Raw genomic sequence first — 25,883 nt, forward strand, 5'->3', positions numbered from 1 at the left:
GAGTGCTCTGATCTCCCCTGCCAGGGAACGGGAACTCCCGGCTCTGATACCATTAATTATCGCTGGGTAAGTGGATTGTTTGGAGCACTTAAAGCTACTTTAGGGATTTGGATGCACATCAGTAACTAGCCCATAGGCTTTCCTATGGGTTCCTAGACAAGGAGGTGTAAATCCTGCTGATAAGGCTTGTTAGTGATAGGGGCTGGGCAGGGGAAGAAGGGGGGGTGTTTGGAGCCAGGCACAGGGATCTCCAGGGCCGGGAGGGTTAAGCCCACTGCTGCAGCCCCCTCCTGCTGCTGGAGAGCCCCTGGCTGGGGGGAGGCTCTGGGGTGCTGCGGGCAGTCGGGGTCAGGCTGATTTACAGCAGCAGAGGAACCGGGGCTGTTAATTCAAAGTTGCCGCTTATCGGTGTTTAGAAAGCAAGCTCCGATCTGTTGGTTAGCGATTTGGCCTTTGCTGTAAATAGAGGGGCCCCGTGCTTTGCTCTGACATTTTTGTCTTATTATCTTGTCTCAGCCTCCGAGGGAGGTGGGAGAGTTATTTAAGGCTGACCTTAGTGGAAGGAAAATGAACAACTCCCTTACCCCACCCTGTTTTTCTCTCACAGTCCTTGGTAACAACTGTTGCATTGAAATATCTGTGCAAGATACTTAATCCTCCACCATCCCTGAAAATATTTTGTAGATCAATTCACCCTGCTGTGCCCAGAGAAAACAATCACAAGATACCAAGTAGAACTAATGTCAGGAGTAAAAAAAAGGATTTTGTGTCATTATTTCTCCAGAAAAATCAATGAGGACAGGCCTTGAATCCATCAGAGAATGGAGCTCACCATTTAGCCTGTCCAGTCTTGCATTGCTGTTCAGGTTTAATTCAAATCTTTGTATCACGAGTTTGAAAAGCAGTGGCTTCATCACAAGTAACTAAAGATAAACCTCTGAACATAATATACAGAAACACATACAAAGTGGCTGGTTGGAGCTGGAGAGAATATTTTGGATTTGGGAAAATTTAGATTGAGATGCAAACCCTCTACAGCTCTGGAGTAGAGCACACAGGGGATGCACAAGGAGTTTGTGTGGGTCCCATCCATCCCTGTTGGGATGTGCATGGGTTTGGGGAGGTTTGCTGTATACAGAAGTAAACACGTGCATGCACTACAGCTGCCCCTGAGTGATTCACACCTCACACAAGACGTTCAAAGTGAATTGGTTAAGAGACACAGGAAGAAATCCTCATCCATTTGGAGCACAGCACTTGCTAGACTGAAAAACATCTAATCTCCAAAAGCTTGTTTTATTGACCTGTCACCGCCAACACCACCAGCTGCACAAGGAGAGTACTGCAAGGCTGCAGTGGCACATCTGGGGTGCAGACACGCGGGGTTTTTCAATCTCTTACCTAATCTTTACAAACCTCTCTATCCAGTTAAAAACAACAACAAAACCAGAACAAAACAAAACAAACAAACAAACAAACAAAACAACAAAAAAAAAACAAACCACCACCCAAAACCCCCTCATGATCAGTTTTCAAGGCTTTTCAGATACTTTCTGCTTTCAGCTGTGCCAGAAAAATGTCAAAAGATCATCCGTCCACCTAGAAAACCTAGCATTCTTCCAAACACTGTAATGAACAAGTGTCGGAAAACTGAAAACAAATTCCTTGCAGTGGAAAGTGCAGTACCCATTCTGGTCCCTGGGGAAAAAGCCAAGTCTGATTTGAGGTGGATTAGCAGCAGGAATGACAGCTCAGGTCAGGCGCAGCCTTCCTGAATCGGTTCCCCTCCCTGGGGAGGCGGTGCGTGTGTGCGCGCATACCTGCGGCTACGGGATTTGTAAATAATTAAGTTCTTCTGATCCCTGCCACCACGGCACAAGAAGAAAGATTTGGTCCTGAGGGGGCTGACAGAGGTTCAAGCCCCAGATCTGCCACTTAGACACTTCTTCCCAAAGCTGTTTAGGCATGTAATTACTTTTCCGGCTCTGTGCCTGGTCTGAGTCTCTGATTCTCTGCCTCCTTTTATCTGTCAGCTTTTTACAGGGACAAGAGTACTCCTCTACCTCCCAAGCATGTAATGAAGATGAATTCATTACAGCTGTAACACTTTAACGAGCACTGTGAAGATACAGGGTATCCTTACAAGTCCTAAATTAGGAAACTCCCTCTCAGAGTGCGCTGGGGTGCCTGGACACATGGCCCAGATCTGTGCCAGCAATATATTAATCCACCTCTGTGCATGATTCTGGAAGGGATTTTAACAACAGAAAGGGTCTGGCTTTCATGTAGAAGCCAAGCTTGCAGTGGTGACTGGAATTAGTTTCCTCTAACATGAGGATAACTCCAGAGTAGGAAACACTTAAGTGATTGGGCATACCTTCTGGTCTCTGGACTTGCATCCTGATTCCTGGGCATCCTGTACCCCATCCACTTGGATGCAGCAGACACACAAACAGTGAGAAATGCTGGGACAAAAAGTATTTGGTGAAGGCAAGTCCCCTGGTGTTTTACTGTTTAAAAGAGACCTCCCAACTACTGTTTCATGCATAATTGTGCAATTGGTAATATCCTGCCAAAGAAAGGCTTAGATCATCTCGTCTGCAAAGCATTTTCCACCTCCAAATAAACATTTTGCATGAGTGCAAGTTGCAGGTCTTCCACCATAATGTGCCCCAGGCTGGATTTTGCATACTGCCTGCAGGCAAGGCAGCCGACCTGAATCTGGACAGCAGAAGGATTCAAGAGTCAAACTCAGGATGCTAGACCAGAAATATATTTTTTTATTCTTAATATCATGTGAGCAGCAGCACGATTCCAAAATGAAAAATAATTCTGTTTCATATTTCTTTACACAGAGAGACAGACAGACAGATCCACCCACATCAGCAGCAGCAGCAGCAACAACAGTGAGACCGCTCAGCGAGGCACTGAGACAGGCACACACCACAGGGGTGGCGGGGCCTGGCTCTGAGGAAGGCTTTTCCCCCTTCTTCCTCCCTTGCCAGCCCATGCTCCTTCTAGGGGAGGGGTTAACCTGGGCTGACCCATCACTTTGGTTTTCCCCAGTCACTTTCTATAGAGCTTGCAGTCACGTTTGGTGAGGTCTGGGGGAATGGTGTGAAGGATCCCGTGACACACCCAAAGGACATGAGCTCGTGCTTAACTCTAAGCAGCCACACAATCCTACAAATCTGCTCCATGGTCAGGAAAAGGGAATTCATAACATCTTTTGGTGAAGGGTGTGACTGGGTAGATCCTCAGAGTCTTTTTCTCTGAGTGATCTCGAGGCCAAGCTGTATGGAGCTCTGAGTAACCTGGTCTAGTGGAAGGCTCCCTGCCCATGGCAGGGGGCTGGAACCCAAACTATTCTGTTATTATGTGACCTTGCTCAAGGCAACTCTACAAACCTAACCAGCCTTGTGCACAATGCTGGAGGGATACCCTAAGACAAAACTGAAAGCATGGGAAAAATCCAAGACAACTCAGGAAAAAACCGGGAATACTGAAGGGCTGCAGGAAATCCCAACAATATCAGAGATTACAGCAGGGGCTGTGGGCGCCTCTCTAGCCCACAGGAAGCTGATGGGTGATAGAGACCAAATGTTTCCTGATATGAGAGAGTGGCTGAAAAGAGACTCAAGGATTCACTGCTTCTATTAATGGGACTGTTATGGGAAACAGCAATAATCTATACCAAGGCAACACCAGAACATCAGCTGCTTCAATGGGAAAACTGTGTTTTGAAAGGGTCTATCCAGTGACTTGAAATAAACTTGTCTTTAGAAAAGGAATACCATCTAGTGGCCCAAAAAGGCAATAAGGATGTGCAATGGCAATTAGAGAATCAGATGAATTTAGAAAAAGAGAAGGAAAAACTACAGAATTAAGGAGGGTCATTAACATATATAGTGCAGTGGTTCGCCCTGGAGCAAGGGAGAGCTCAAAAGGGACCTGATCATAGTAAATGCAAAGCTAAAATTAGACACTTGAAAAAGCAGATTGGGATGCAAAAATTAAAAATAACTGCTGGAGTTCCAGAAAGCGGTGTAGAGTACTGAATCAGGAGCTATCACAGGAAGATGATTTCAAGGATGATATGGGCAAATGGGAAAAGAAGTTGAGAATAGCAGTCTATTCCCCAAAGACTCCAAATGCTGTCCCAGGGTAGATAGGTATGGCAGATCAAGCTGTTGTAGCTGTTAAAATGAAAAAAAAAAATTACCCCAAGGCAGGTAGCTGCAGATATGAAGGCACTGAAAGGAAGCACAACAATAGAGAAACTGCTTATATTTAGAATTAAATGGGGATTAAGTAGTAAATTGATTAGAGTGTGTGCTCCACCAGCTTTTATCCATTGTACATCAGGCACCTCCTTGATAAACCTTCAATCTTGCCACCATGGGCATTTAATCAAGTTGCCCAGCAGGATGGTAAGACAAGGATCCAGTTGGCACAATCACTCCCAGTCCATAAGCTCGAGGAAGATGGAGAGTCTTTAGTAAACTGATAGGGGCCTTGAATGTCCTGGACTTGAGCAGCAGGACATGATACCATGTACCTACCAACCCCTCCCAGCAGAGCACAGGTAGCTCCAGGGTCCCTGGCAGCCCTGAGGCTGAGTCAGGCTCCTTGGACAGAGGATGAATTAGGAGAGGTAGTGGCACAAATGCACCCCCACGATTCATGCTAAGCTTCCATACGGCAAAATGCAGGGGAGGAAACAATTAACAGAGTTGCTTTCACATTAAGAGACAAACAAGATACCTTTACTTGCATCCCACAGGGCTGAGCACCTGCCCTGCTGCACATGCTCGTATGAGCAAAAGGTTTGAATGATGTTTGTGGGGAACAAAGAAAAGAGATTGCCTTATGTGATGATATTTGGGGAACCTCAGCTACAGAAGAAGAGGTACAAGAGAGATGCAGCTGAGCTTTAAAATTAATAGACCAAACAGTGTTTAATGTCAGCTTGAATATGGCACAATTAAAACAACCCCAAGTTAAATGCCTGGACTCTGAAACTGGTGAAACAAGAAGATGGATAAATGATAGAAAGGTTAAGCTTTCTGTGAAATAAATACTCCCACTAATCAATCCCAACTGTGAAGAGTGCTGGGAGAATTTAATTTCTTATGGCAGCATATCTATAGCTGTGCTAGTATCTTATGGCAGTGTATCCATCTTTGCTAATAGCAGCAGAGCGTTATGGAAATGACAGGAAAGGAATCAGGGAGGGAGCTGGAGCAAAGACCAAGACAGTGCTTTATCTGACATGAAAGAAGCTGCTTGAAAAGCTTCTGCACTCAAATTCTCAGTTAAGGGAAAGTTATTCATAACAAGAATTTCAACACGAGCTGATACTGTGGGAGCAGTGCTGTTACAGAGAAATAGAGGAGGAAAACGGATACCAGTAGCATATGAGTCCTCTCCAGTGGCTGGAGCAAAATTTCCTTAGCCATGAGAAAACCTGGTTAGAGGCAGTCTGGGCTGTGATGGAGTTTGAGGCTTTTCCCCTTGATAGTGCAGTTGTACCCCAGTCTGCTCCTACTCTGCTCTTACACACAAAGGGAAGAAATAGATATTAATGTGGATATCCTTTGAATGAAAATCAGGAATGAACCAAAGGTATTGCGCACTCATGGGAATGCTACATTTGATCAAAGAGGAAAAATAACCCAAGACACTCCTATCAGTGGAATGAGGGAACAAATAGTGGGCAAATTAGAGAAAGGATCATGCCAAGGAACTTACAGGCTGTGAGTAGACAACAAACCCTTCTACACCAACATCTCTCTACAGACAGCTACTATCTGGTAGTAGAACAAAATACTGATTGCATAATGGGGAGAAGAGCAATGGCAAGCACATGGTGGGACACCTATGAAGAAAATGGGAGTTCTATTTTGCAAGCTTAGAGGGACAGTGGGAATAAAATATATGTAAAGGATATTAAAGTAATGTGAAGACTACAAGCAATTCTGAGAAGTAATTTAGTGAGCAAGCAGATAAATTAACTCAAACTTTGTTTGCTGCAGTCCCAATCAGGTGTCAGCTAAAAGAAAGGTGAGATGAATAGTGTGGCCAGCTGAATAAGAGCATCCTACACTTCTTTATGGAGCTCATTATGAACTAAGCAATTGTCTAAGGTAATTGTCATAATGAGCTACATAAAAAAGCGTAGGGTAGTCTGGAAAGAGTGCAAAGAGTTTATACTCAGCCTCAAATGAAGTAAGAAACATAGGACATAAAAAAAAAACTGCATAAGGTGTACAGAAGTGGGTTAGTAAAAGAAAGCTGCCAACTCTACTGCATTGGCTAAACTAAAGACTGTGACAAATACTGCCAAGGGATCACCCCAGTAAACTGTCACAAATCAGTATCTGTTTGCCACTATAAATACCTTTCCTGGGCAGGCTGAGGTTCTTCCACCTAAAAGGAATACAACTGCTGGAAATGTAACAACGCTGTTACAGAAACTTGTTCAGAGGTGTGGAACAGCACCTGAGACAGGAGAAGGTGAACAGAGGAGAGGGTTGGGAAGGGGGAGGTTTTAAGTGAAGTATTTGAGTCTTAATAACTAGCCTGGGGATTAAGCAAGGCCTGTATAAACCCTACCACCTGTAATCACCCAGAATGAAAATGAGTAGAAAGAAATGAGTTGGACTATTAAAAATAATCTAAAGACAAATGTAGGATTATATATATCCAAATTATAGGATATAATTAGTGGCCCTATGTCCAAGAGCCTAAAATATTATGGCAAGATAAAGAAGAAAGCAATGCTCTGGTAGAAGAAGCAACATGAGAAAAATGTGTAAAATGAGAGAGCAAGGATCCAATTCCTATATGTCTTATGAAATAAGGAGCCAAGTAATGTATTTGAAAACAGATAAAAAGGAACAAGACTTAGAGACAAAGTGAAAGGGGACTTATTAAGTTACTAATAAGATAAATCCTCTAAGATCTTAAATAGGTGAGGGTAATAGTAAATATAAAAAGGTTCATGTTTTCAGATGTCTCCATAAGGGGCCAAAAAATTCTGGAATTTGTCACAAATTTGTGAAGAACAGAGACACTGAAAGTGGCCCAAAGAGGCACCTCTGGCACCAGTGTAGCCCTGGTCCCTGCACTCAGAGCCTGCCCCAGCTCAGCCTCGTGTCCCAAAAGCAAGGGAGTGCAACCCTCCTGGTGCTCACCTTCCCCCAGCTGCAGCACATCTGTTTGTGTGCTTGCATACTCATGGGGCTGGACTATGCTGCAAGTTTTGCTTATTTGCTATTTTTGCAGGACAGTAGAATTTACTACAGCTCCTCAAAAAAGCAGCAGCTGACAGAGTCAAGGAGCAGCAATGCAAACTCCAAGGCAAGGCAGAGGAGTTGAGGTCTCCTGCAGTTGCGAGGATTTCTAAATTGGCTTAGATCACTCCATATTAATGAGTTTGGTCTTTTTACAAATTGCATTAATTTTAGATATTTAAGAAGGCAGATAATGACCATGAAGTGCTTTGGAGACCTAGAGATGGTCATCTTCAGACCTTTAAGGTTCTGGAGAGCAAATGTCTCCACAGAGAGAATACCTGCCTGGTCCTGATCAGGAGCCTGGCATTGCTGCAGAGTTTGGAGCATCCTTGCTGCTTTCATGGGCAGCAAGCCAGGAACTGGACACTACCAAAGGAGAGGAGAAACAGCAACCTGAAGACCATCAAAGTGGCACTGCTCTTGTTAACAAGATCATAACCCATGCATTAACTATACAGACAAAATTGTTATAGCTTGCCTGTTTGTTTTCTCCTTTTTTGGTGTTGTTGTTTGGGGTTTTTTTGGTGTTTTTTTTTTTTAGTCTGTTTTGCTGAAGTCACCAGTAAGATTTTCATGGCTAGATACTAAACTATGGCCCAGCCTGCCTTAGTCTTTAGCTTGCTCCAGCTACTTAATCTAATAGTAATATCTGAAGAACCCAAATGAAAAATTGTTACAGCTCTTAAGGGAGCCTTGAGAGTTACAGCTCATGATCTGGATCCACCCAGATTGGGAAATCATAGCTGCAGCTTTGGAAAAAGGGCTCTAAAATGACAATAACTGAATTAACTCAGTAGTTTTATCGGTTTACAGAAAAATCCAAAGAGGAGAAACAGCTTGAGGAAAAGCAGCTAGCCCTGGTGTCAAACTGCTGATTTCAGTAATGGCCTTTTAAGCAATTTAGGAGGAATTTAGGAGGAAGGGTCAAATAAGAAAAGAAACAGAAAGGAGAGATTGAAGCAGGCAGGAGACTGAGTGCCATCAGTAGCTAAGGAGTTAAAATTTGAGAGAACTGGAGTTAAAGCACATATATGTGGAGGTCTGAAATGGGATAAAGAGTAATGGATTGTAAACTATTATGACTGAGCCACAGTAGGAGTAACACTGGAGAACAATGTTAGCCGTGTTAATAGCCAAAACTTCACTGCCAAGTCTTGCAGTTCTTTAAAGAGGAAATTATAAAAATCATATATTGTGGATAAGGACGGCAAAAATCGACACAGAAACGTTATAAATGGTCATGCAAACAACTCTGTGTAATTCTCCCCTTCACTGTCCCCCACAGCTGTTTAGCAGCCTCCACACATCCCAAGCCCAGCTCTGATACTGCACAGCTGCATAACCTTGGGCCAAACTTCTGAGCAAACCGCTAAGTTATGAGACAGTCTGCAAGAAGATAAGAAGGGCAAAAGCAGGGGGAGGAAAACCAAGAGCTTTGGGTCAGATCAAGCCATTAATATCTACACTGAAAACTGCATGAAACTGTGTTTGAGCATCCAAACCAGATGTTTACCTTCCTTAGAAAAGGCCAGCAATAGCATTAGTCACTCACCTGAGCTACATCAGGTGATAGTAATATTAGGATAACTAAGAACAAGACTCATAGAGTTGCTTTGGGGATAAAAAAAAAAAAAGGCAGATTAAATTTTTCTCTCAAATTGCAGTTAAAAAAAAATTATTGCTTCTCTTTTTTTCTTTTTGAATACAGTAGATTTTCTCCTCTTCCTTGCACCCAGGAGCCTAGCACACAGCTCTTGACTTCAACTTTTTAGCCTGGCCATGCTTTTTGTACCTGCTAAGCCTCTTCCAGCAGTCAATAGAGAAGCTACCCAAAAAGCCAGCAGGCCTTGGGTGTGTCCTGCTGCCCTCCTCCGAGCTGGCCCTACATACAAACGTGGGAAGCTGTTGGGGTCGCGTGGTGACAGGCAGCGGTGCCAATGTTTGGAGCAGACAGGTAGGAATGATCAGCTGGGAACCAGGAGAGGGCAGGGCAGGACTCTGGGGGCTGGGAGGGGACAGAAAGGGCTCAGTTCTTGTATTAACTGATAACATTGAGCGCGTTAATCAGCGAGTGAAGCTCATCCCTCACGCTCTCCAGGGAGTGGCAGATCATCTGAGGGCTGTCCAGGAGCTCGATGCTGTGGGTGTAGGGCTCGTACTTCACCGAGAAGGGCCGCTTGATGTGCGCCGCGTAGCTCCTGCAAGGGAAGGTGCACAAGGATGGCTACAGGGCAGGGGCCCTGAGTCTCCCTCCTACTCATCACCATTTACCCAGGAAGATCAGCACAGGTTAATGCCTCCTTTAGGCAGAGTTTCCACCTTTCCAGCTCCACTGCAGCAGTAGTTGAGATCCCTTCTGTTTGTCAAGGAATACCATGAGTTTGACTGTGGCTCTCTGTGGGCTGTACCAAACAGGAGGGCACATCAAACTGGTCACCTCCATGGCCATTGCCAGGCATTCCCTGCTGCAATTCCCTTTTCAAAAAAGGCCAAGGAGATTTAGAAGCTAATTGCAGGGAAAGCCTCTGGTATTATCGTAGTATATTACTAAATCCTTTCTGACATGCATTTATTGACTAATCTCTGCTTGGGGAGGGGGGAACTAGCTGTGTGCTTATTAAGGATAGACTTGACAGGCAGTGGCTCAGACCTGAAATAGAGGATGAGAATAGTGTCACCAAGAGCCTTGTGCTTCAGCAAAGCTGAACTGCTGTACCCAAAGCCAAATTCAGCCTGAATCTCGGCGATGAGCTTGACTCTACCTGATATCTCTCAAGAGCAAGATCTTGTTGCTGTTTTTCTAATGGAGAAGCATGTGGTCAAGTGAAAGCTAATCAAGGGGTAGGGCTTCCCCAAAGTTGCCCACATTCACTTCCAGCACTGAGATTGGTATACTTGACAAGGCAGGGCTTTTTCATTTGGGGATTGTATGGTTGTATGACTATGGAGCTGAAAATCTATAATAAGATGCTTGTGGCTGCAGTCTCACGCTGGAAAGGCCTGGGAACATGAGGGGACAAAGAGCGCTAACAACAGGCATGCTCCTGTCCTCTGCCGAGGCTTCACCCTTTCGCTCCTGGATTGCTTAGCTTAGGCTACCCTCTTGTGGCTACCGCGGGGCTGCTCCGGCGCCGCGCTCGGGAAAGCGCAGCCCTTTCCCAGATGGAGACAGATGTTCCTCCAGCTGGTACTTCATGGCTAGGCCGGAACTGGAGGGATCTGGAGGAAAACACAGCACAGAGGGCCAAGGGGAAACACGGTGCAAGGCGCAGGCTGGCGCTGGCAGGGAGCTGCCATGCCATTGCAGGAAAACAACGAAAAAAAAGCATAAACAAAGGAGGTTCGTGCATACTCACATTGTCCTCCTCCTAAAAGATGTGGTTCCTCTCAGTTCTGCCAGGCAAAGTCCTGCTCACTCTTTTGTTAATGTCAGCAGTCACAGTGATGGCTCGTAGCACAGCCTCTAATGGCTAGAAACCTGCCCTCCAAAATGGGTGTGCTCACTTGACACCTTTTGAAACAACTAGATACATCATGGCTGCTTGGAAGGGCACTGGGGGAGTGTGTCCTTTCTGAGAAAAGAGGTTTTTCCCTAGGAGTAACACGGATAGTCAGGCCTGTGGTGGCAGCTGCCAGTAATGCAAAAGGGACGATGCTTTAATGTTGTCACCTTACAGAGCAGCATCTGTGTGGTCTCTGAGCTCCTTAAAGAGGATAATTTACAGTGCTTGTCACAGTCAAGACCCTCTAGCCTAATCTTGGCTGTGTATATGGTGTATTTTCCCTTTTTAAATGCAAGGAAATGACTCATTAGGCAGCAGTTGAGTTTTTTTTAAAGCAGCCGTGTGTGTGTGTGTGTGTGTGTGTGTGTGTGTGTGTGTGTGTGTGTGTGTGAGCATGGGCTCCCCCGTGCTTGCTTTTGAGCAGCTGGACTCCAGGTTGTATGAACAGTGCAAGTGAGAGTAATAAAAGCAGAAGTTGAAATATAGCAGTCCTCACCACGTTATTTATATTAAATACCCCTCTTGTAGGAACTGTTAAGTCTTGTACGTCATGCTTGCCTCATCCTGTCTCTTTCCTAAGTGAGGATAAAAGTGGTACAGGCAAAGATTTCCTCTGTCAATCAAAGTAGTCCAAGGACTGAGCTTTCCTCCTGTGGGCAATTCTGGGTATGACCAAGAAAATGCTCCTCTGAACAGATGTCTGTGGGTAGAGCTGACCCTTACCATCCTGTTTGCAGTCCCATGGGATTGGGAAACCCAGTTACCATGGTGGGATGGTATCTGGGGCCCAGTAACACTAACAGTAATGCTAACAAGCCTAGTGGCAGAAGCCAATTTTTTCCCCTGGATAGATTTATTCATGTCAAGCATGTTCCCTGTAGGATCTGGAGAACTGCTTTACTTTGGAAGACCTGACCAAAGTTTTCAGAGCACTTCTGAGAACTCAGACTGAAAGCAGCCATAATGTCAAGCCCTATTTCAATATAACATCCTCATCTCCTATTGTTTGGGTCTCTCTCATTGCCCAGTCCTACCTCAATTTATTTTTGGCATCACTGAAGCTCTCAGACACAAAATAAACAGGCTGGTAGTTCTGGTCCTGGTAGGGCTGAACAGCTGCAGCATCAGGGTCAAAGTCCCTCACCTCTGGTTCGTCTGACAAGGAGTGCTGTGAACATGGCAGAAAAAATCCAGCGTGAGACTAAGGGGAGTGGAGACCACATATGGAGTAGGCAAAGGTGGAGAACAGACTGAGGGAAGTCATTGTGCAGAAGCAGAAGGTGTTTCTCTCCACAGGGTCTAGAGCAGAGGCAGGTTATGGTGGGACTTACAATGAGCTCTCCATAAGAAGAAAGGAGCCCGGCTCCGTAGGCTTTGACTATTCCATTCTGTCTGCAGAGCCCAAACTCCACTGTAAACCAGTAAAGCTGTGAAAAGAAAAAGAAAAATTCCTGAGGGACACAGCTCCTCATCCTAATCTCCCTGTCACTTCTGAGCCCTTACACCATGGCCAGGCTCTGGGGTTGTTTAAAGGAACAGGCACCTGCCTCTTTGTCCCCTCTCTACACTTTGGTTTCAGAGAAAAGTGCTAAACTAAGTTGCTGCTACACCAGGACAGAGTCTGTGTCCCTGGGCTTGTTCCATCTGCTGTGAGATGCTGCTGTTTGGTGTCCTTGGAGCAGGACAGGTCACCTTGCTGAGGGAGAGCCAAAGGAAGCAGATGTCATTTAATCCCATCCCAAAGAGTCCCAGCAGTGCTGTTGTTGGAAATCCGATGCTTGGTGATACTACTGGTGCCCGAGAAAATTGGGTTAATGTGCAAGTGAGCTCTGCTGTTTAACTGATCTCTGCTCTGCACAGTCATCATGAAAAGAGCATGGGGCAGCTTGGGTGGGAGCTCTGAGCCTGCACATCTTGGAATACCAAACTGGACCAGTCCCCTCGATACCACAGCAGCACTGCTGGAGGTGTTGTGTCCCCATCCAGCAAAGGCGAAATCTTACCGTTGCTAGTTTCTCAATTTCTTCATCAGTTGCTCCCAGAGACGCCAGCCCAATGTCCTAGGAAGAGAAGGGAAGGAGCAAACATCAGGACTGAGGGCCTTAGACATTGATTGCTCTGTTTTATTGGCTCAAGACCATACATATTGCTGCCCTGCAGTGCCAGGCATCTGCTGGGACTTCATCCCAGTGATCAGACTAAAACCACTTTGTTGCAGAGTCAGTATTTAGGGTCTTGGTCCATCACAGAACTCATGGCTAATAAGAGGAAGAAAGGTTTAGGTGGCAACACCAGGGTTTGGATTCCCACCTCTCAGGGGGAGAAAGCAGATACCACCTTACCTGAGAGAACTGGGCAAATGTCTTGTCAGCCAGCATCGGGACATGCCCCAGCAGCTCGTGACAGCAATCCCTGCCGAGGGGAGGGGGAAAGGAGGCAAACACAGTCAGCAGCAGCAGAGTGCGTCTGCTGGGGGAAGAGGGCGATGTCTGGCCAGCTGGGGCTCTGCGGAGGGAGGCCACGGGCGATACTCACGGCTCGGGGGAGTGCATGGGCGAGGAGGCGTGGCGGATGTACTGCGTGCACTGGAAGACGCGGAAGGCCAGGCTGGCCAGGAAGTCCCGTGCCGAGAGCAGGCCAGCCACGGGCCGCAGCTGGAAGCCAGTCCTCTCTGAAACAGCACACACCCGCTGTGCAGGGCGCACGGCCCACAGGCTGCCCCCAGCACTGGGGGCTACACAGCCCAATCCATCTGCTCCTCTGGGAACAGCCCCTGCTCTTCCGGTGCTCAGCGGGATCGTTTACCATGGGCTTGCCCTTCAGCCACAGCCCGCTGTGTTTGGCTGCAGGCCCCACCACCTCTGTCCTCTGTGAGCAATGCCCAAGGCACCAGCTCTCCTCCTAAATCTCAGCTCACTCACTACTCCTTTGGGTTCAGACCCCGAACCTGGGTGCCCCGGGCTCGTACTCACCTTTCAGGAAGCGGGACACCTCCTCCAGCTGAGGGATGTTGTTCTCATTGTAGCCACAGAATTTCTCCAGTAGACTGAAAGCCTCAAGGTACTCCTTGCAGGCATGGGTGGGGTACAAGCTCTTCAGGGTGCTGTACACCTCCTTCCTTCAGGAGGAGAGGTGGCGGACATTCAGTGGTTAATGTGTCCAGTCCCCTCCTGCGCTCTGGCTATGCACTATCAGGGACTCATGTCTTTAGGCTCCGTGTCCTTTTGCCTTTCTCCACCTAAGTCTATGTCTCTGCACATTGATAGAGGTATGTAAACACACAGACACACATTCAAATGAACCTGCAAAGGCAGCACAGGTCTGTGTCTGCACAGACCTATTTCTGACTTGGAGGTCAGAAGACTGTATGAAAGGTATTAGCTGGAATTAAAATATTCCCAGTAGGTTAACTCCTGAAGCTGCACTGTGAAGACAGTCAATAGAACCAGATGACCTTGTTGAGAAGCCTGTGTACTCAGCTCATATGAGCTGGCCTTGTTTTCAGAAACACTCCTGCACAACACTCCTGGAAAAAATCACGTTCAAAGGGAGTGCTTTCCTAACTGAGGCCTGTGAGGTACCACACGGACATTCACCCTGGGCCCCACACTTCTTCCTGCAGCTGTGATAACTGCTCTTTGTTTGGAGGCTGCTACTGAGTCAGGACCCTTAGAGAAGTGGGGCTCCAAATTATCCACCTTGCTCTGTGGGGAAGCTCCTTTGGAGGAAACTCCTGGAGGCTGCACCATGAAAGTGTTTTTCATAACAAGCCATTAAGTAGGATGCTCGCGCTCCTGACACATTTTTCAAGAGGTCATGCCCTAAATGTTTGGGTTCTGATTCCCAGCCTCTAGTGGTGAAGCAGTACTAGTGAAATCAGCACTAATCATGAAATCAGCACTCACCAGGTAGCTGTTTCCTCCGCCGTGTACTCCACGTGAGGGATCGGGTCCCCGCTGCAAGGCAAAGGCACCATTAGTGAGCAGAGCCCCAGCCAGGCCCATCTTCCCCAGGAGAGGAAGCACTCTGGAGAAGCTCTGCATGATGTTCTTAAATCTTCTTTAAAAACCAAACAAGGGGGTGACAGGAAAAACAAAGCCTTAGTACTGGGTCATTTGTACAGGTGCAACAAATACATAGATGCAAAGAAAAGCATGAGTCTAGTCAGAGATTGTGAATGAACAAGGGATGAGCAAGAGTTTAGCAGGTGTAATATTTACCAGGGGGGAAAAAGTGGTTTTCTCTGAAAAAGAAATTTTAAAACTTTGTGTGTGAAAATAAATTCATTTCTTATGTCTGAGCTTCAGGGAGCTGATGGCTGCAAGAATGAACCGGTGGCTGGGAAATAAAAGTAGCTAATAAGGAAAACTAAATGCATTTGACCTGCAGAAAAATATATTGTCAATAAGGTTAAGGATGGCAGGAAAAGAAAATTTCAACATTGATGTAAATGGGCATTGATGAAATGACAATTTTGCTTTTTCTCATCATAGTTAACAATTGTATTTTCTAAGTCTTTATTTTCTGTGTTTGGACAAATGAGATATTCATATATTGTAAAGCACAGTTCCTGAAGGGATGCCTGAAGGGATGCTACACAGTGGCTCATAAATGTTAACCTGTAGGTGAAATGTTAGAGAAGACCTCTTAAATTGGTGCCTCATCTTAGAACAGTATTTAACCCTGTGTCACTTGGGACTCTTCCTCTGGCACTGTGACTTTCTGTGTGTTTAGTATTTGAACAGGATAAAACCATCAGTATTCATATCCTGGGCTTCAAATTGGCAAGGTACATGAGAACCAGAGCAGAAGCCCTTGCTGGGATCACACCAGTTGCAGGGGTAGCTCAAACAGGTGACCCATATAATTTCTGTAGTCTGCTTTCAGAACTTGAAGTCCTGCTCAGAGAGAGAATGCTAAGGTGAAAGGCAGCGTCACTGAATAGGATCTAGGGAATATTTTACAAACCTAACTGAATATCAGACTCTGTCTGATGTTGTAGTGAACATGCTGAGTGCTATCACTGTATGTATCAGAATAGAAGTATTAAGTAAGAGTACAAGGCATAGTCTTAAATCTATATAAGACAATTACTGGAACATTACTGGAATCTATTTAATTTAGCAGAGTTAGGAGGCGAATCATTTAGCCTATAAATACCCTCAAAGCAAAAAAAGAAAAAAATCTGATTGCAGTATTTTACCTAGTAGATGAAAGGCATGTGTGATCCATTGGGTAAAAGCTAAAGCTATCAAAGTCCAGCTTAGAAATAAAACCCACATTTTTTCACGACCAGGATAATGAACCTTTGGAACAAATTTTCTGGGCATGGTATCTTTTTCAGTACTTGAAACACTGAAGTCAAAACTAGATGCCATTCTAAAGAGAATTTCCAAATGAAGTTTGAGGTCTGATGGATATATATCTGGCTTTTTTTATGCAGGAGGTTTATTCTTACTATACCCTTACCAATGTATGAATTAATGACAACAGATATTTTTTAATTTAAGAGAGACTGGAATGCAATGAGAGAAGGCAGACACAAAAGGAGCTGGAAAGGCTGAATAGGGAGACAAAACATAAAGGAAGAGAAGTGTCATACAGGTGACATACAATGACTTCCCAATAGGTTCACTGACATGTCATTATCCCCATATGAATGTTAGGAAGGAGACTTACTGCTTATAGTGAAAAGCAATCTCTGCTATTGATTTCCTTCTCTGCCGATATACTGGGTCAGAGTAGCCCTGTGGTGACAAACAGGAACAGAGACACAGAACTTTTAATCAGTCACTAAAGTTTCTCACCCAGGAAAATTCATCACTGGCTGTGGAGACATCTCTCAAGGTGGCAGTCACAGTCCAGTCCCCTGATCAGCTGCACTGATGTTCTCAGCTCCCTGCTTCCATGGGACAGCTCAGGAGTTCAGTGGGACAGGGTGCACTCAGAGTGACTCACCGGGTGATCCAGATCCAAGTCAGGGTCAAACTTGGTGACCAAATGGTGGCACTTGTCCAGTTCGCAGATTTTCCTGGGAAACCAGTGAACTATGGGGAGAGAGAAAGTGACAGTCTGTCTGTGGAAGGGAAGATCCCCTAAAGAGAAGGGGCTCTGAGGCTGAATAAGATACACCTGATCTGGTGTACCAAATGCACACATACAACATGGCACAGCTACTTCCAGGCAGTAGTTTCACAATCTCAGTGCTCCTTTCCTAGAGTCATGTCTAATGCCATGATCTGCATTTCATTACTTCCTTGCCCATCTCTCAGCAGAATATTTTGTGGCAAAATTAAAGAAGAAGGTGAAAATTAGATTTTACTGAACGATTCACATTAAAAAACACCCAGAGATCCTGCTGGTCATAGTTCTCTAGGGATAGTCTCCTCCAATATTTTTCTACAATAATCATCCTATCTTCAGAACAGGATGGCACAGGAAGTGTCTTGTAGATTAGTGCTGAATCTGTACAGAGGTCCCAACACATAGGTAGGAAACTACTTTGCATTTATAATATAAAAGGCTGGAGTAGGGATGGAGAACTCATGAGGAGAGGTGTGAGCAAGGCATGAAATTCAACCTCCTATTTCAATTTATTTTCAATCTTTTACTAGAAGAATGAGCTATGAACAGTGGAGCCTGTTGAGAAAAGGACAAGGAGGGAAAATACTTTCAGGATTCAGGTATCCCAGAGGCAGTCCCTTCTGGTTTGCTCAAATTCAGTGCACAGCAGCCCTTTCCCTTTACTGGGAATAACAAAGCCTCCAACCTGTTTCTACAGGGAGAGCTCAGCCCCTCAGCACAAATGAAAGTGTTTTTAAGTTCCTTACATTTGTCTTCCTTAGTGGTCCTCACATCTTCTGCTACCCTCTTGATGGAGCTAATGAAAGTATTGAGGTCAGAGCTGTGGACTTCACAGCGCACAAAGTATTCCAGCTCAGCGATCCCTTCACGGGCCTTTCGGCTAAGCCTGGTCTCCAGGTGGTGAATTTTAGCTTCAAATGTCTTTTGAGACACAGAAAGGAAGAAAAAACCAAAACATTAAGCAACATTTGAAACACCTCCTGCTACTACCCATATGGACACAGAATTATAGAACAGTTTGGGTTGGAAGGGACCTTAAACATCATTCTCATTCCAACCTCCCTGCTGTGGACAGGGACAGCTTTCACAGACCAGGTTGCTCAGAGCTCTCTCCAACCCGACTTTTAACACTCCCAGGCATCCACAGCTCTGGGCAACCTATTTCAGTGCCTCATCACCCTCACAGTAAACAATTTTTTCCTACTATCTGACCTAAACCTACTGTCTTTCAGTTTGAATCCATCCCCCCTGCCCTGACGCTACGTGCTTCTATAAAAGTCCCTCTCCATCTTTCTCCTAGACCCCCTTCAGTTATTACAGGGCTGCAATTAGGTCACCAATAAGCCTTCTCTTTTCCAGGATGAACAATCCCAGTCTGGGACGGATTCCTTCTTGTTTTCTTCAAGCCCCCCACCTCCCTCCCGTATAAGCACCCTTACCCATTAATTCCACATTTTCTCCTTTTGCACAAACACCGAGGCCGTTCAATAACAACCAACAGAAGACTTCCACATGGCAAAGAAGACCAATTGATGTGGCAGAGCGCCACGTTACATTTTCCCACCCCAGCCACTCCCGAGGCGTGTGTTGGTGGGGGCTGTGGCGGGTGGGGTGCTGGCCTGGCGGGGCCCCGCAGGTCCGGCGGGGTCCCAGGGGTCTGGCGGAGTCCAGCAGGTCCGGCAGGGTCCCGCGGGGTCCCGCAGGTCCAGCGCGGTCCGGGCGGGCCGGCGGCGCGGCGCTGGCCGTGGTGCTGAACGCCGGGGCTGCCGCGGCTCGTCCGCACCAGCGCTGCTCTGGGCTCGCACCAGCACCGATGTCATTTGGGCTCGCTGTAGGAACTGGCCTCCCCCATGGAACAAGGAGGCAAAATGATGTCTGCAGTCCCGCAGAGGGCCCTGGTAGATTTGTGGGTATTTTCTTTAGCTCAGTGAAAACTGGCGGTACAAGCCCAAGGCACTAGGCAATGACCCAACCTTCCCAAAGTTCCTGCAGGACCTTTGATAGAGGAAGGGACATGATTTCTTTTGTTAATCAGAGGCAAAAAGATGAGAAGGAACAGACGTGATGCCACAGGTAAATTAAATTTACCTGTGTTTTTTAATGTACCTACCAACTTCACTATTACATTGTCCCCTCAACAATCGATACCTTTGCATTAATCTGACAGCTGTGATTGCATTACCTATGCTTCAACTGCATGTAACACATACAGAAGAGTGAAACCAGCTTCCCTGCAGCTTGGTTCATGATGAGGTAAATGTCATTATGCCCGTCTGCTTTCATATCTTGTACCTGCATTGCCAGAGGGATCTGGGAAATGAATCTTCCTCTGTTGGGACTTGACATGCTTGTCTTTTTATTATATTTAAAGCTCTCTCTGTGACAGGCTCAAAGAGCTTTTTTGCTCCAGGAAGAAACAAACAATATTTGAACATAAGCTGCCACAGCTTCTCGCTTGATGTTTTAAAAATTGTTTAAATTACAGAGTTTAAATGCAATATAACATAAACTCTTTGAAGTAAAAGAGCTTACACTACTGTTTCATACCCACTGAGCAGCCTGTTGAATGTTACACTGGTGGATTTGTCATGCTTTATCTGGCACCTGTATGTTCTGAGGAGACCCCAGTCATCTCAACACATGTCTGAAAATTTGTCATAAAGGTTCTTTCAGTCTGGAGACAAGAACCATACATTGCCCAGAAAACAGCTTTTCTCTCAACAGTCCTCGTAGAGGAATTGTAATTGCTGAAGATCTAAATGTTTTTCATAAGATTATCAGAGGTAATCTAAATGGGCAATGAATAGCTAGAATGCCCTACAATTTCAGGGAAATACTTATCCCCCAAACACACTTTTTGTATGTTTACAGTTTTTAAGTAGCAGGTTTTCTGTATAGTGTACAAAGCCTCAAACAACCTGCTGTGACTGGACATGTTCTGAGCAGGAGGTTGGACCTGGGACCTCCAGAGGCCCCTTGCAAGCCACATGACTGATTAATGGGAACAAATTGTCCTCTCCTCTCACTGCTGAAGTCAATGAAATTAAACTACCATAAATAAAATGCATCTCAGAACCTCAGTTTGCAAAACACTTTTGAATCATTCTGGATGAAAACACACTACATGAATGCAAGCTGTCATGCTTGGATTACTGTTTAAATAGGCAGCACTTATCTCAGTCTTTCCATTCATGGCAGTGAGATCCTATATAATGCAACATTACATTGCTGGCTAGGGGGAAAAAGCTTGGTTACCAGTTTTCCTTGGAATTAAAGGCATAGACAGGATGCTTCTCCTGGGGAACCAACAGAACCTTTAACATGTGAATCAGAATAGAGCAGGTAATTTTGAAATCAATATGCCAGTTTTACACCCAGGGCAAAGTTGTTTCCGTAACTATTTGACTGAGGACCACTGTGGTAACAACCCACAAGTGAGGTGAGTTTGGTCTGTGGACAGGCAGGGCACGCAGCTTGCTTTGAATGTGGGATCAGAGCCTGTGCCTGAAGTTGAAGTGCTGAGCAGTGGGGAGGGCAGTGGGGAGGGCTGTCAGAGTACACTGCAAACCATAAGGTGTGGACTTGAGTGTGAAACTGAAAATAATTAAGCAAAATTTAGGACAGAGCTTAACAGCACTGCAAGACGAGGTACGCCTCCTTGTTACTGATGGCAAGTGAGAACACACTGGGCCACGAGCAAAGCACGACTTCAGAGATACCAGACAATTCATGTGATAATTTCAAGTAGGCAGACCTAGTCTGAGGCCTCTTTATTACACTCAGGTGACGCTTCTCGCAGCCCAGTCGTGAAACCTGGAGCGTGTTCCTTGGGTACCAAGGTACTCACCTCAAATACCTTAAGGACACGGGACAGTGGTGAAGTCTTGGCTCCCTTGAGCATGAAGAAGAGGTTCAGCATGGCTCTCCCATCCTTCTCCTCGAATACAATGGTCTCTGTGGACTCTGCAGCATCAGTGGCTGCAGCCGCAGCCTCTCTCTCCTTCCTGGCATCCTCAATGAGGCTTTGGCGTCTTCCAATGAACCGTGGAGACTGAAGGCAGAACAGAAATAAATAACACTGCTCACAGAGTGGAGGAGATCAGAGGCATTCCCAGTAGCTGGAAGAGATGTGACTGGTATGTGTCAGCAGAGGAAGCAGGGAAAGCCTGGACTGACTTGCCTGGCTTTGTAGAGGAAGATCTGCTCATGAGAACTGAGGTTTTAGAACTGAACTTTCAGAAATGTGAATCTTTGGTAAAAAAACCCAAAACTGTTTAAATATCTTTTTAGCATAACTGGAGAGTGGGCTTCTCCTCTCACCTCCCCTAGCAACAGTTTTCAATATCTTCTGAAAAAAACCAAAACCCACAAAAAACCTTACGTGGTTTTCAGGTGTCTGATGAACTCAAGTGGAGAGACATCAGATAAACCTGAGGTCATCTGAGAAAAGATACTTTGTGAGGGACAGGTGAAGCCCACAGCTGTGGCCTGGCCAGGAAACAGGAACTGTTTGCAGGTGTATTAGCAGGGCAGCTTAGCAAAACTGCTCCCAGGATCCAATGTGACATTTACTTTTGACATTAAGTGGATGCTTATCCATTGAAGTGTAATTGAAACCACAACCATATACCCCAGAAAATAAATTCCTCCCACTTATCTGTAGATTCATTTTGTCTGAACAAACTCCTGCAGATTTCTGTTACTTGGAATTGCACCTAAAATGCAACTCTGTGCCTGAGGTCATGTCAGGACACCTGTTTATACTTATAGTGAACTACAAACTATTTCAATCACTGCTGTTTCTTTTGTTGTACAAATAGCTCATATACCAACTTATTTGTTCTTGGTCTTTTTACAACCAGTTTTCTATTCAGAGGCAATGCATCTGGTTCCAGTTTTCTGTGTTCAAGACCCAAACCAGATGACAAACCTCTAGAGCTTGCTAAAAGAAACCTGGCACAGCACTGAAGAAGGACACAGAGTGGGACTGGCTGTAGTTTCCCCTGTGATTACATTGAAAATATTTAGCACATGCTAACTAAGCAGTGCTTTCCCTACCTCGTGAAAATTAAGAGTGTTTTCCTTTTAACAAGACAGCCTGACTGACTAGTAAGTTTATTTTCTCTCTGATTTTCAAAGCCCACTATCAGTAACTCATGTTTCCTGTGAGAATCCTCTCGGATGCTTTAGCGGTGTAAAGCTGACACTTTAAATACAGCCTCAAAAACTCAGCAGCACATCGAGGCACCAGCCCACACACCTCTATCTGCTCCTGTTTCAGTAAAGATACCCCTCCAAAATGACATTTCCAGATCCCCCCCTTTATTCCTCAGGGCACAGAAAAACACCTTATAACAAATAAGTGCATGCTGCTGCTTGTCTGAATTGGTGGCATTCACGCCCAAAGAGAGCAGACATCTCACAAGTGACCTCAGTAACTTTAAAAATCTTGTCAGCATGTGCTCAGCTTTAAGTGTGTGTTTTCCACCAGTGCAGTGTTTTAAGCTAAGCTGGTGTTTACTTTAAAGTGCCTGCAATAAGCAGGGCACACTGTGCCCTGTGGCAGCCACAGAAAATGAGCTCCACAGCCATCCCAAGCCAGGCAGTGCTTTACCCAAGGGTGCCTTGTCACTCTGTGCCCCAAGGTGCAGCAGGATTTTACTTCTGGGTAGGAGAAGGGTAGAGAAGGGAAATTAGACCCCCATATTGAGGATCTAAACCAGATTGAAATCCAGCTGGGTGGGTTTAAAATACCAGGGTTGGGTGACCAGAAAGCTGCACCAGGAGAAGCAGACTCAACCAATCCCACACATCTGCTGGAGCTGGGTGGCCCCTGGCAGGCAGGAGTGGGGGTTTTGGTTTCTGTTCATAGCTGCATGATGGCATAGTTTAAGTGGGTAAATTGGGGAAAAAAATCAAAACAAAGCAAAAAAAAGGCTGAATTTTCCTTGGGAGAAGAGGGCTGGGAGGAATCTGCCTGCCTGCTGCCTCCTCTGCCAGCTGAGGCTGCCTGGCTGTGTGTTCCCCACCTCACTGTCCTCAAATCTACCTCTCACATTTATGCTCATTGGGATACTTTGTCCTTTTGCTGGAAATTAGGATTGTGGGATATATAATAACCAAACTGATCTCTTGATGAATGCCTTCCTTTCTTCCAAAGGCACCATTATATGATATTTCTGAATTGTCTTGCAGACTCCCTCCCTGAGTGCATATCTGGCTACAGTGAGAACTGTAATTTGATTTTGCAAAGCATTTATTTGCCTAACCAGGCCTGACTCATTCACCTCTTCTGAAGGTTAGTTTGCCCCTCTTATGAAGGGTTTGTTCATTTTTCCTTCCTCGAATTTGCTGCAAGTCAGTGTGCCCAGCCTGCATATTGTTATTAAAAATTCTGTTCTGAGCTATTTTGTTCCTTCCCCACCCCGCCCCCCCAACTCATTATTTGCTGCAATCAGGAAGGATTGTAAAGCCTGGGGACATTAATGTCCCACCCCTGCTTTCCTGGGTGCTTTTTGCTGCTTTTTTGGCTCCAATATCTGTCTCCTGCTTGGCTCTGTAACCAGACTGCCCCAGGTACAGTCCCAGGGTCTCCTGCAAAAACTATTAGCAGCAGAAAACCTTAATACATAACCAAAGATTTTTCCATGGAATTTGATGTTTGGCTGCCCAGCTGACATGTAAAATACCTGCTGCTGTAGAGGACTTCTGGGATTGCAAAGGTCTGGATTTTCCCACCAGTTTGCAGCTTCCCTGGCAAGGGAACACCTGAGAGCTGCTGGAGGTGATGTGATGGTGGGTGATGGCTGTGGGGCAGATCACCCACGGTCACAGTGACAACACAAGGGCCAGGGACGTGCCATGTCATGTACAAATGCAGAGTCATGCCTCTTGCCTGGTAGAGGGCAGGGTTGTGGAGATCTCCTGTGCTAGGTGAGAGCAAAGAGAAAAGCTTTCCAGGCATCCAGCTCTCAGAGCGATCGCCACAGGGCAAAGTTTTAATTTTATTTGTTTTCCCTTTTCTGAAAATTTTCATTCAAAAACAATCACAGGCTAAGGAGGAGCCACTCACCCCAAGCAGGTTGCCTCACTCTTGTCATCCCACTTGTTGAACATGAACTCCCCTGGCCCCTATGTTCAGTGGTCCATTTTTTCATAAAACACAGAGCAGCACCCCAGAAGGTGCAATAACCAAACACTCTTCACTTCTCCAGACACTGAGCATCTAAAATATGGATTTTGCAAGTTGCCTGGAAAATATCAGGTTTTCAAGGGCCACTCGAGTGTTCATTATTTTGTGGAATGAAAAGGACTGCATGAGAGGGAAGCCTTCCCTGATTTCCATTTATTAGAGAAAGCAAGCTTACCTCCTTGTTTTCTAAATGTTTCCCTTCTTTTCCAGCAAACTCCACTGTCCAAAACACCTTTCTGCCAATGTAGTGGTTGATTTTTAGTGAGGCAGAGCATTGCACAGGGCTAAGAGGAGAGTGGGTGAAAAAGGCAGCAGGTATAAGGGAGAGAAATGGGGAGATCTAAAAGTGACCTGCTGGAGTCACAGTGCAGACATCTGCCAAGCATATCTGCTACATCACCCATCTCTATTCCTAAGGTCCCCTCCTGGTGCACCCATTGCTACTGGCTGCTCTGGCTCCTGCATTGTCACCTGCTGCCTATCCACATCTTTGCCCCACAGGAATGTCCAGTATTGGGAGTCTTCAAGCTCATCCTGCCTGGCATGGCTTCGAAGTTAAGAGCTGAAATGTCCCTGTCCCTACAGCAAATCTGATGGGTTGGCCAGGTTTGGCTTTCTAAAGACACTTGACATTTCTCTCCTTTCCCTGACACATTCAGACCTGGTGTTTGCAGGAGCTTTCCCTGGGCTAAACACGGGGCTGAGAACACATCAAGGAGGACTGGGAACAGAAATGGGGGAAGGATGTTCTGGGACATAAACTGGATACAGCAGCCATGAACAAACAAGTTAAACTGCCTGTGCCTTGTGTGCTGTCTGAAATGATAGCCCCACTTTTTTTATTATGCTAAAACAGGTGAAATCTCTGCAGTTTAATGCCTTGAAACCTCGAAATCATTATGATCTTCTAATTGCCTTTCACAGGGGTATTCCTTGCTATTCTTACCTTAGCTCTGTGGGTTGTTCTCCTTACTTTTTGTTGAGGTGGTTTCATTATTTCAAGTTTTCACCCCCTTAAATGTTTTCATTTCACATGTATCAGTATGTAGACAGAACTGTTGGAGTAATTTCCCTTTGCCAGCCTGGAGCCCAGACGTGCCCATGTCGGGGAAGTCCCACAAACAAAGTGTTGGTCCATCTATCCTTGCCTGCCTCTGCCTATAGCTATGGAAGAGGCTGTGGATTTTGGAGGGGGAGGGAAAGAAGTGAGGTAGGGTTGTCTTACCATGATGGCCTCGGCTTGCTTGGAGTCCAGCTCCGACACCGCCCTGCGGAAGCCTTTGGCTGCAGAGGTGGAGATGTTCGGGGTTGGCATCTTTGCTCTTCCACGAGCTCTGCTGTCTGCTTTCCAGCTCCTTGCCAGCTTTTTATAGGGCAGGGCTGACGTCAAAGACTCTTTCAAATCTTCTCTTCCCCTGCCACCTCCCCATCACCACCTCCCTCCTTTCTCCCCCTCGGGCTGAGAGGAGGAGGGGATGTGAAGGAGAGAAACGTGTCTGTCCCATTAAATCTAATCGCTACAAAGATTGCAGACACCCTGCCTTCACAGACCAGACAATCCCCCACCTGTTTGCCTGCATCCAAAAGATTTCTTCTCTAATTTACCCCTTCTCTCCTTTCCCCCTCCCCCTCACTTCTGGATGGAGTTCATTCTCATTACATGTTTCAGTCCGGCACATTTGCTTCCCCAGCTTGGGAGTTGCATGAAAGGATTTTGATCTGTGAAAGGATGAAATAAAAGGAAGGCAGAGATTTAGCCCTCTCCAGCCTTTTTCCCCCCTTGTTTGCCTTGTCATGGAGGCAGTA

General features: G+C 45.8%; 1 protein-coding gene across 1 annotated transcript; it reads right to left on the reverse strand.

The window, feature by feature from the left end:
- Positions 1 to 2,757: 2,757 nt before the first annotated feature.
- Positions 2,758 to 25,427, reverse strand: TH (tyrosine hydroxylase). Its single transcript, XM_071427748.1, has 13 exons — positions 25,303 to 25,427; positions 20,733 to 20,936; positions 17,632 to 17,806; positions 16,760 to 16,848; positions 16,481 to 16,548; positions 14,707 to 14,757; positions 13,774 to 13,919; positions 13,337 to 13,472; positions 13,144 to 13,213; positions 12,805 to 12,861; positions 12,133 to 12,228; positions 11,836 to 11,969; positions 2,758 to 9,496 (listed from the first exon to the last, which is right to left on the reverse strand). The coding sequence occupies exons 1-13, from the start codon at positions 25,390 to 25,392 to the stop codon at positions 9,337 to 9,339; spliced, it is 1,476 nt and encodes a 491-aa protein (XP_071283849.1). The 5' UTR covers positions 25,393 to 25,427; the 3' UTR covers positions 2,758 to 9,336.
- Between the last annotated feature and the right edge of the window lie 456 nt (positions 25,428 to 25,883).

Source organism: Agelaius tricolor, unplaced genomic scaffold, assembly GCF_023055355.1.
Source record: "Agelaius tricolor isolate 1412-34295 unplaced genomic scaffold, bAgeTri1.0.p SCAF_5, whole genome shotgun sequence".
Taxonomy (NCBI): domain Eukaryota; kingdom Metazoa; phylum Chordata; class Aves; order Passeriformes; family Icteridae; genus Agelaius; species Agelaius tricolor.